Here is a 10497-nt window from a genome sequence, read left to right as displayed (position 1 = left end):
CATGGCAGAGAGGAGGGCATAGGCCCCTTTCACTTCAATAAGAGGAGAGACCAAGGAGTAAGTTGTGTGCCCCTGTAATATGTTGTGCTATGTGACCGACCTTTGGCTAATTTGACCAAGTCCATGCATGGATTAGGCCAGGTCAAGGTGGGTCAGTTGGCTTTGATTTTGTTAAAAAATACAAATTTTAATTACCACGTCGTCACTCGTCACCTGTTAACTTTTACCACGGTTACTCACTAACCCCAAGTCAAAACCCTGATCCCTGGGTCATCTAGATCCCCTTTTCTTTCTCAAATCGCAAAAATAGATATCAAAACCGAATTCCCTTGTCGGAGAGAAAACAGAGAATTCTCAGAAATCATTTTTTAATCTGATCAAATGCCTAAATCTTCCGTTTCTCTGTGTTAAATATTAATACCTTCCTCTTTCTGGATCGGCTTCTGTGCATGTAAGCCCATTTTTTTTGTCGTTTAAAACAAGAGCTTGTCTTCTTTCGACAGCGGAAGATACTCGACGATATCGATCAGATCTTTTAATCTGTTTCTTCTGTCGTATCTGTGATTCACTGTTTTGTTTTGTACTTCTGTTTCAGGGACACTTACGGCTGTCTTGAAGCAACATCAGTTTTGGTTTTAACGGTTTGCTCTCACTTCACCTCTGCATGCTTTTTTACTCGTTCCTCATCCTTTGAGAATACAGAGTTGGAATGACAGGTTAAAAATAAAAATTTGACTGTTAGGAAGCGCTTCCAAAATGCCTACAGAAAAAACAAAGAGTTGGATTAGACCATTACTGAAATCAAAATCGTCTCAGGAGAATTCAGTGTAACTATTGATCAGCTGATCTTTCAGATAATTCAAACCCAGTTTATGTTGGTTGTCAGAGACGATTTTTACTATGAGATTGAAGCTCCAATCTTAACCATTCCATTAAGGATTTTAAAGTTTAAACGTGCAAGTTGCTTATGATCTTCTCAGAAACAGTGGTTACACTGTCAAGGAGTTGGTAGTTGCCCTCACCTCTTTCTTGTGAATTAGATCATTCTGTGGAGCTTAGGGTCTTTTGGAGCTACCAGTGATAGGAGGAAGAGCTGTTTTCATATCAGTTAGTTAGCCTGGTTGTCTCAGTTCTAAAATGACATGAGAGTTGACCCATGACTCAACTAAAAGACAATTTCCATACTTCCAATTCTATATAGTTTTTTTATTTCATTATAAAACAATATTGGTCAAATATTAATCAACAATGTGATCGTTGATTAGGTTCCACACAATCCTTTCTGGTTTTCTTGGTTTCCTTTGGGGACGACACAGTGGGTCAGTCTAATCCAATCTTTTGACGCGTATCAAGTGTCAAGAAGGCCTGCCCTCCTCTATGTAGCTGTGGCAAAAGGGGCGGTTTGTGGTCATATATTGTTGCACTGCAGTTCAGTGACATAGGTAGAACTAGAATGAAATCCAGGGATATGATATGGAAACTTCAATTAGGTCATATTGCTTGCCACTGGTAGCTAAAGGCCATAGTAAAAGTTGGAATTTTGACTTGTAAGAAAACACTGACCCTCTTTAATTGTACAATTATGCATTCGCTATTCTTTATGATGATTATCATTCTGAGCGTCATCTGCTTATCTTCATCGGTGGCCGTATATGATGTCTTGATGCTGTGTACTATTTTCCTCACTCTGCTAGCCTATGTAGAGAAATATTCATGTGAGCCGTCCTGTTTGCTGCTCAAATATTTCCTTCACAAAGGAAAATTCTGAGTGATAACCACATCCAAATCTTCATCTTTTCCCCTCTTAAATTTCTTTAGGATCTTTAAGCAATAGAGCGTTGTCTCACCAGGGCATGGTTTTTCTTTTCCGCTGGTGTTTTAGGTATTGTAGCAGAAACCAAAATGAAACCCAGAAAATAAGAATAAAATAACAACCAAAACAACAAAGCTTGTGGAAGACGCGTCTTTCTTTATTGGTTGGAAAAGTCATTGCGCCTCTGAAGTGACAATGGACCCAATTGAATGATTTCTGATCCACAACTTAGGTCTTACGTACCTCACTCATAAACAGTGGGTGTAGGCTTGCAGACTGAAACATAAGCATTCTCCTTAACCAGTTTTCTCCTACCACCATCAACCTTGCTATGGAAATCGACCATTTTCAGCAAAGATTTCGACCATGGGTATGTCGCATCCCAACATAGAATTATTTCTTTTAGCACCAGGATTAACATTTAACACAGCTTTATAGTTAACGTATTGTGTTTGGAAAAGGGAGCATCCAATGGCCCCTCTCAACCACCAGCCTAACAACCCCTCCACCAAGTTCAAATCAAGAATGGCACCCCTCCACCAAGTTCAAATCAAGAATGGCACCCCTCCACCAAGTTCAAATCAAGAATGGCACTTTGCAACTGAAGCTTGAAATGCTCATTATTGCTAGTATGCTATATAATCTTGGTTTTAGTGGGGACGAGATACTGGCATCAATTGCTCAAACTGGATATTCCCTTCCCTGGTGGTGGCATGAAAGCAACCCTTGAAGCCTTGGGCACTGGAAAATCATATTTAGAATGGTAGCTACTGTGAAACATGTACACTCCATGCATGAACCTAGCTTAGCGGTAACTCGGTTTTTTGCCTTTCGTTCAGACTAAAATAATAGGTTTTAGAGGGTTTCCATCAATCAGTACAGTGATTTAAAGCTGATGGACCACCTATCAGTTCTTGGTTTCACAAAAACAAAAAATCCACATTAAGTGACCCCGCAAAACCTATTACATGAACTGGGTGACGTAGAGATTTGGCACTCACAGGGGTGATATATCTTTTTAACTGTGACAAGTAGCGTGATATTTCTTTTAGGTTCTGCCATCATCCTTCTCCCCTCGGTTCTTTCCCTGTCATTTCAAGCCCCTCACCAACAACGGTGAATGCTAGAACCGTCATAGTTTTCATCTCTGTTCACATCCATCCTCTCTCTCTCCAAAAATTTGCATCATCTATTATAGGTAGAAGTTATTAAGGATGTTGTTTTAATTTATTTGCTCCAATTATACGATGGTAGATATAGGACAGAAGAATTGTAGTTGTTAATAAGGTCCTACATATGGGTCGGTATTAAATGAGTAAGGTTGTCTATTTTTATTTTCCGTTATTGCACTCTGAAAGTGAGTGAAAGTCAATAGGCAAAAACGTGTTAGTGTGCATTTTTAAGGGCAGGTGAAAGTGAATTACCCTGTGATTTCACTTTCTCCTCGATCGCTCTCGTCTTGCTCCCTCTTGCCCCTTTGCCATCTCCAAATCAATGTCACTTTCACTTCACTTTCAAATGTATTAACAAACCCCTTTTATAACTTACAACAAATACTGAAATTTTTAATAAGGCTTAAAAGGATGTTAGCCACAAGTCATATAAATATATGATATTTATACTATTCCAATAATCTTCATAAGGAAATGAGCCAGATATATGTAAGTAACATTAGGCAGAAAGGATATAGTAAGTGTTTTTATTGTGGTAATTTGTTATCTTCTAATATGTTAAACTTAGTAGCAAAGGCTAAGAACTTAGTTTGACTCAGTGGCCTCGTGGGGAGGGGTTCTGTCGGAGGAATTGAGTTCGAATTTCCCTGGGCTTGGACGTGATTGGGTGCCAGCTAATTGGATCTGAGCCTTACCTGGGCTTCTTTAGTGGGCTACAGGGGTACAACTTGATTCGGGCGAAATGTGAGCCATGATCGGTTAACGGAGGTGCAATTTTACGCTCCCCGACAGCTCCTTTGCGCCACAGCTGAAACGCATCAGCTTATGAGCTGTTACCCTGGTTTTTCAGCCTTTGCGCCTTGTTCTTCTCCCTGGAGAACTTCGTTTCTTTGATTACTATACACATATATTTTCAAATTCTAAATCCCTTTCTAACCTGTTCTCCCCAATATCTTTCGTACGAGTATTCTTCATATTTCGTTTTTGTGCCGAGTTCGTCAAGTAAAGGAGAGAATATCCGACTCGAAACCAGGTTTTCTTCTCTTACTCTCTCATTTTCACTTTTGCCTTTTGGATACTTGTCCCTCCCCTAACATTTCTGATTCGCATGCGAGGTTTTACGCGTTAATTTCTGATACTGTTTGTGGAGAAGGCCTTTCCCGTGACCGAGATTTCTAGAGATTGAGGGCCTTTCCCCTAGATATTACCGAGTTAATCTTTTTAGCTTTTGAGTTCTTTTAGTTTCTCTCTATTAGTTTGCCTGTACTTTTCACTTATTGAATGGAGGATGTCTATGTGCACGCAAAAAAGTTTGATCCTTTTCTTGTCGCTGATCGAAGTTTGGTTGTTAGTATACTAATTGGTTGAATTATTCGCTGGTCTTGTCTCATTAAATAATGTTCTACTTCTATCAAGTAAAACTACTTTATCAATTTAATTTTTACTTTTCTCGTTTTCATTTGTCACGGTCACTTGAATTCTTCCCTATTAGTAGCGCGGCTTACATTATCTGATCTGGTGAACGAATGGTGGTTTCATTTAATTCTTTTCTTCAGATGTCGGGTTGTTTTACTGGTGATGGATCTGCTAATATCGGGGAACTCTTGGAGATAGGAGTAATGTGCAGGGAGGTATGTTTAAATACTTCATCCTAATACATCTTTCAAGCCTGTGTTCATATACTTGTAAATAACTTCAAATCTTACTATCTTGGCATCTTCTTACCAATAACTTCACCGAATCATATGTTTGCTTGTTAGGCATCAGCTTTTGATATGTTTGCATCATTCTTTCTCTTTTCATACTTTCTTATGTACTTTAGAGTATAACAAATGATCACATATATATTGTCTAATAGTTTCCTGTTAATACTTAGTTGTAGAAGAAATATAGATTTCCTGAATCAAAAACTTCAGGAATTAATTTTATCATTTTTTTCTCTTGACATATTTAACCATGTAGCTTAGAAAAGAAAAGGACATGCTAAGAGAATCTCTGATGTGTTAACAGGCTAGAAACTTCAGAGTAATCAGGATTCTTTCTGGACATATACTGCCTGTTTTATTGCTCCCCCTTTTACTTTTTATGTTATTTATTTAGTATGTCTCACATAATGGGACTAGGATGCTTATTGTTAACAAGATATAGAGATAAATGGTGTCTTCTGGTTTTCATACCTGGAACTAATACCTTTTCTAGCTTATTAAACCTAATTCCAATTTTCAAATGCAATAATTAAATTTTAAACTTTGTTACTGTGCAAATCTGGTGCTTTGACTGGCATAACAAGCTCGGATGACCTTGCTAAAGTGATGTTGTGACTTCTATTAGTTTGTATGACCAACAACTGGATGTCACGTACCATGCTTCCATGCATGTGACAGAAACTATTGAGCTCTGTTCTTCTAGAATCTTTTTTGGGAGAATTTAGTAACTACAAGTAGGGACTATTCTTCTGACTAAAAAATGTCCTGTTGTGTAAATGACCTGGGAACGCACTGCTAGTCTTGGTCAAATTGATGGGCTGAGTCAAAAGTTTGGTTTTTGGAGATTGTTTTTACCATTTAAAAAGGAAAAGGCTAGGATAAAGTTTTTTGTTTTTGTTTTTGAGGAGCTGGTTATCAATGGAATACAAATAGGAGGGATAGGAGTTCCTCAAGAAGAATAAAGCAAATGACTATTTCCAAAATAGTTGATAAAGCCAATTCAAAATGTACCAAAGAATCAGTCTGACTGCCAAGCTTTGTTTTGGTGCAGGGCTTCGAAAACGAGGTTAAAAGCCTAAAAATTGCATGCTCAGAAGACAAGAAATACATTGAAAAGTTGGAAAGAGAATTAAGGAACTGCTCACAGGAGATAGGTGAGAAACTTTAGGCACTCATTGTGCTCATGCAATTGTTTTTTTATTATTTAGAATTTCAGTAACAAACCTTTTCACAGGATATCTGCGGGATCAGTTGAACTTGAGGAACACAGAGGCAGAATGTATGGCTGCACATGTGCACAGTCTTGAGCTAAAGCTCAGAGAAATAAAAATATTAAATGAAAAAATCAGTTTCTTGAAAGAGAAACTGCAGAAATCTGATTCAGATCGTTATTTGTTAATCCAGAAATTAGAACGCAAAGAATCTGAATTAGAAAAATCGAATTTGTGCATAGAGAAACTTGAGACAGCACTATCATCAGTTGCATTGGAAGCAGAATGTGAAATAGAGGGTATGAAGCTAGATCTGGTAGCCATGGAAAGTAGCGTTCGTGAAACTGAAAAAGTGAGAGAAGAATCTTCTCAAGAAAAAGATAGGATGCAGTCATGGATTCAAGTACTTGAAGCAAAGTTGGAGAGTTCAAATAAACGAATTTGCATTTTGGAGAATGAGAACAAAGAACTGCACAAGATGCTTGAAGAGTCCGAGAGAAATAGCAATATGTTGTATCATAAAATCGAAGAGCAGCTTGATGAATGGATAAAAAGCATGAGCAGTTCAGGATGCTTTCCACCAGAGTCACTTGTGTTTATGAAACCTAGCAGCAGTGAGCTGGACAATGAGGTTCCTGAACCCAAAGGCACTTGGTATGCAATATTTTTCTGCTGTTTCTTAATTACATAGCAAGTTATTCTAAAATCATTTAGCTGACTAGTGAAGACATATTGAGATTTTTTTTTGTTACTTTTGTTTCTTTGAGTATCTAGCAAGTCTGGTCATAATGTGCAACTGCTTTTATCAGCTGGAAAAAAAATACAGAGACTACAAGAATTATTTTTTGGAAAAATTTATAATGCCATGCAATTATGTATCTGCCAGTCATATGTAGATTAAATTTAACCACTTATAGACAAATTTAATTTATCATGGGGGCACCACTCTTAGATTTGTTCTATGACACCATATCTATTTATGGATAGTTGAATGTAGTTACAAGGAATAGCTTTTTATATACAAGTTTTATGAAATGCAATGAGAAAAGTATGAAAATTGTTTATGTAACCCTATTCTAGTTTAACTGGAAGTTGTACATGGATAAGCTGACTATAAATGGTAATTGCATAAAAAATATATTTTCATCTTTCTTGTGAGCCTTCCTCACATGGGATGTCGGTTTATAGTGAGTCATAAATAATGCCATCTTATTTAGCCACAATTTTATTTAGCCTCATGTGTGCAACAAAAGTGTCGTTAAAGTTAGCTTTTAGTCATTAACAATTTAAAACACTTAGTGAAATACTCATGCATTTGAAATATTACTACAAGTAGTCACTGGAGATCTTTTCCTTTTCCTTTTTTCTTGGTCAAAGTTCACGGGACTGCTTGGTTTAAATTTAGAAATGTGAATGTGAAGCATCTCTCAAGTAATCTCCTCTGACAGTTCTAGAAATTCAAATCTTCTTAAGCATTTTTTCCGTCTCTTTGTGTCTTAAGGATAGAAGCCCAATGACCTGAACAAAGTCCGCATTCCGATTCATTATTGCTAACTATCCTTGAACTGTATGGCTTTCTGAGTGCATTTTTAACCCTTATTGTTACTTATTTTGCTGAGACCATGGAAGTCTCTCAATATCATCTCAGAATTCTCAGAAATTTCTTCTCTTTGCATCTCTAGTAATAATCAAATGCTATTTCTGAAGCACTTTTGAGGATGTTCTTGGCCCACTAGTGTCAAAACTGGCAATTGTAACAGCCTCTGATGAAAGGTTAAAGGATGAAGTAGAGAAGATGTCGTACGGAATTCATGAATCTGAACAGCTTATTGAGCAGTTAAAGGTATAACATATGATACAGATTATGAAGTCGTCCAGTTTTCAGTTAGCTTGAGTTTCCTGGAACAATTATGGGTGTATAATGCTTGACATAGGCATTTACAAGTTGTATGTGCATGTCTAATGAAATAAGAACTGCCAATACTAGGAAGAACTGAGGGAAGAGAGGCTAAAAGCTAAGGAAGAAGCAGAGGACCTTACCCAAGAAATGGCAGAATTAAGATATCAGATCACTGACATGCTTGAACAAGAGTGCAAGCGGCGTGCTTGTATTGAACAAGCATCCTTACTGAGAATAACTGAGTTGGAGGCACAGGTTTTAGTTCTCAACTTGTATGAATTATATTTGCAATAAGTTTCTTATTTTATTTTACTTTTTGTGTATTTCTTTCCATCCATTGCTTCTCTCTGCACAGGTGCAGAATGAACGCCAAAGATCCTCCATTGCCTTTAGGCAGTTGCATGAAACACAGAAGTTAATGAAAGCATGGTCTACAAAGGTCCAGTTTTCTGACAAAACCACCTGTGGTACTTATTTTTCAGTTTTGTTTTGATGATGGTTCTCAATTTGCAAATCATCAGCATCCTTAGTGCCAGAAACTTATTCTTTTGTTCGTGCAATATAGCTTCAAAGAAATCAATAACAGTACAAAAGCTAAAAGGTTTTTGTTTTTATAAGTAGAAATACAGTGTTTTTGCAAACATAAATATGGATTGCAGAAGTCAACCCAAACTATGATTTTCAAGCATGATAATGGTTCTTTTGTTACATCATTCTCTACCATATCTGAGTCTTATCCAACTAAATTGAGTTTGCTATATAAATCTTCCTCCATTCTGCTCCGCACTGACTCATGTCTAAATCTTTCTTCACCATTTCCATGCAATGTCTTCTTCCTCATTTATCTCCTTGTTGGAATTCCTTAATTGACTACAAATACCTAACTTTCAAAAAAAAAAAAAAATGACAACAGATGTGGCATTTTGTCTTAATGGAATGATCTGTCTCTACCAGAATTAGTTAAAACTATTTGGATGGCTTTTTCTTGCATTTTTTTTCCTTCCTAGCTCATATTTTCATCTTATATCTGCTACCCTCCTATTATTGATGATATTTTATTGTACTTATATGTGCAACCTAAGGTATGGTTGTAGGGGTAGGCTAGCTTAGAATAGGACTGACTTAAGGGTCTAAGCCTCCATGTTCCATCAGCTATTAAATTTCTAATGTTTTGACTAGGTATGTAACACTTTGTATTAGAGTAGACATTGCATTTAAGTTGAAATTCTGGTATGGGCAACCTATAGAAAAAGGAGCTACTTGGTGCCAGACTTTCTGTTATATATATTAAATGCATTACTTAATATAGTGTGAAAGACCATTATAGAGTAGGCTACTTGTGAAAACTGGTGGGGAAGTTGGAATTCAACCTTGTCCCTACCCCGTTTTCCTACTCCGAAACTCATTTCCACGGCCTGCCATTCTCAACCTATCCCTATGTTGCCCCATGGCTCATTCAACTTTTAATGCAACTTAATAAAAAATTTAATCAACTAAAGGATAATATATAAGAAAATGTAACATATTAAATAAATTAAATAATAAAACTATAGAATTAAAGAAAACCTTACAACAATTCTATTTAACTATTAAAATTTTGTTTCTCCAAATATCTTTGCTTCAATAAATTTTAAATTAATGAGGAATAATTTTTTAAGCATTGCAAGTTGGGTTTTTGTGTCGGTGTTGGAGAGACCCGTCCCTGTCCCAAATCCATGTAGTGTTTTTTCACTCACCCCGTCCTCACCCTATCCCCTCCTAAATTGAGTTGAGTTGGGTTGGGCTTCACATTTAACCCAACCTGTACTCACCCCTAATTATGGAACATTTGGATTCCAGGGCCTACCTCCACATTAGTAGCTTCTAGTTTTTATTGATGCGGACTAGGGTTCTTTGGATTTTCTCTTTCAGCATAAATAGTTTGTTTGCCCATTACGAGTGTATCAATTTTTTTTTCTTGTCTCTTGTTTCAGAATTGTAGTTTATTTTGCTACAGGATATTCAACCAAGCAGACACGTTGATTCATCTCCAGTAAGTAGTGAAGACTGCAATTGTGATGAAAAGAGTTGCACAGCGGAAATAATGAACCAAGTTACTATAGGATGGTATTCTGAGGAACCAGATACTTCCGAATCAAATCCAGAATCCTAATCTTTCGTTGAAGTTTCAAGTATGTGAGACTGATTGTGATGCTATCTTCACTCGAAGTGGGCAACTCAGAATGAAAGGAGTGCTTTGAATTCTAGAGGAAGCAGTGTAATTGCGAGGTAAACGAGACTGGACCTGTTACATCAGGCACAAACTGGTGCCACTGCTGACTGGCAGCAGCTATTTTGGATCAAAGGTAGGAGTCGCATTTGTTTCTACCTCCACAAAATATCTTCTGCCGCTGGTGAAAGATGACTGCGAGTACTTTTGATGGGCACCATTCCAATCTAAGGGTACAAACCCCGTGCCTATGAATGGATAGGTGAAGGATGAGTTGAGAAATTATTGTTTGCATTCCCTCATTTTTTTGCATAAGAGTATTATTTGAAGTCACTGGCTTTGTTGATTTCTCTTAATTTATCCAGTCGTCCCATCAGAAACTGGAAGCTTCTTTAATTCTTTAAGAACGTCTCTGATCCGAGAACCGGCAGCTTGAGAGAGTTGCAGGTTTCAGCCTTGTCTTCCCAGGTGTGATTATTCTTTGGA

General features: G+C 37.2%; 1 protein-coding gene across 2 annotated transcripts; it reads left to right on the top strand.

Annotated features, from left to right (window-relative positions):
* The first annotated feature begins 3836 nt into the window (after window positions 1-3836).
* Window positions 3837-10480, top strand: LOC137951079 (uncharacterized). Of its 2 annotated transcripts, none has more exons than XM_068797652.1 (8): window positions 3837-4018; window positions 4542-4616; window positions 5743-5845; window positions 5926-6556; window positions 7610-7745; window positions 7890-8057; window positions 8158-8269; window positions 9799-9916. In XM_068797652.1, exons 2-8 carry the CDS (start codon window positions 4542-4544, stop codon window positions 9822-9824), a joined length of 1251 nt encoding a protein of 416 aa, XP_068653753.1. In that variant the 5' UTR covers window positions 3837-4018; the 3' UTR covers window positions 9825-9916. The 2 variants fall into 2 exon arrangements, with proteins under 2 accessions (XP_068653753.1, XP_068653752.1); XM_068797651.1 differs by having other exon boundaries at window positions 3840-4018; window positions 8158-8241; window positions 9799-10480.
* Window positions 10481-10497: the final 17 nt, after the last annotated feature.

Source organism: Aristolochia californica, unplaced genomic scaffold, assembly GCF_029961685.1.
Source record: "Aristolochia californica isolate CCGP_79_NKW_82.1479 unplaced genomic scaffold, dmAriCali1.0.hap1 SCAF_15, whole genome shotgun sequence".
Classification (NCBI taxonomy): Eukaryota; Viridiplantae; Streptophyta; class Magnoliopsida; order Piperales; family Aristolochiaceae; genus Aristolochia; species Aristolochia californica.
The sequence above is the reverse complement of the archived record's forward strand: the minus strand, read 5'-3'. Positions and strand labels throughout refer to the sequence as shown.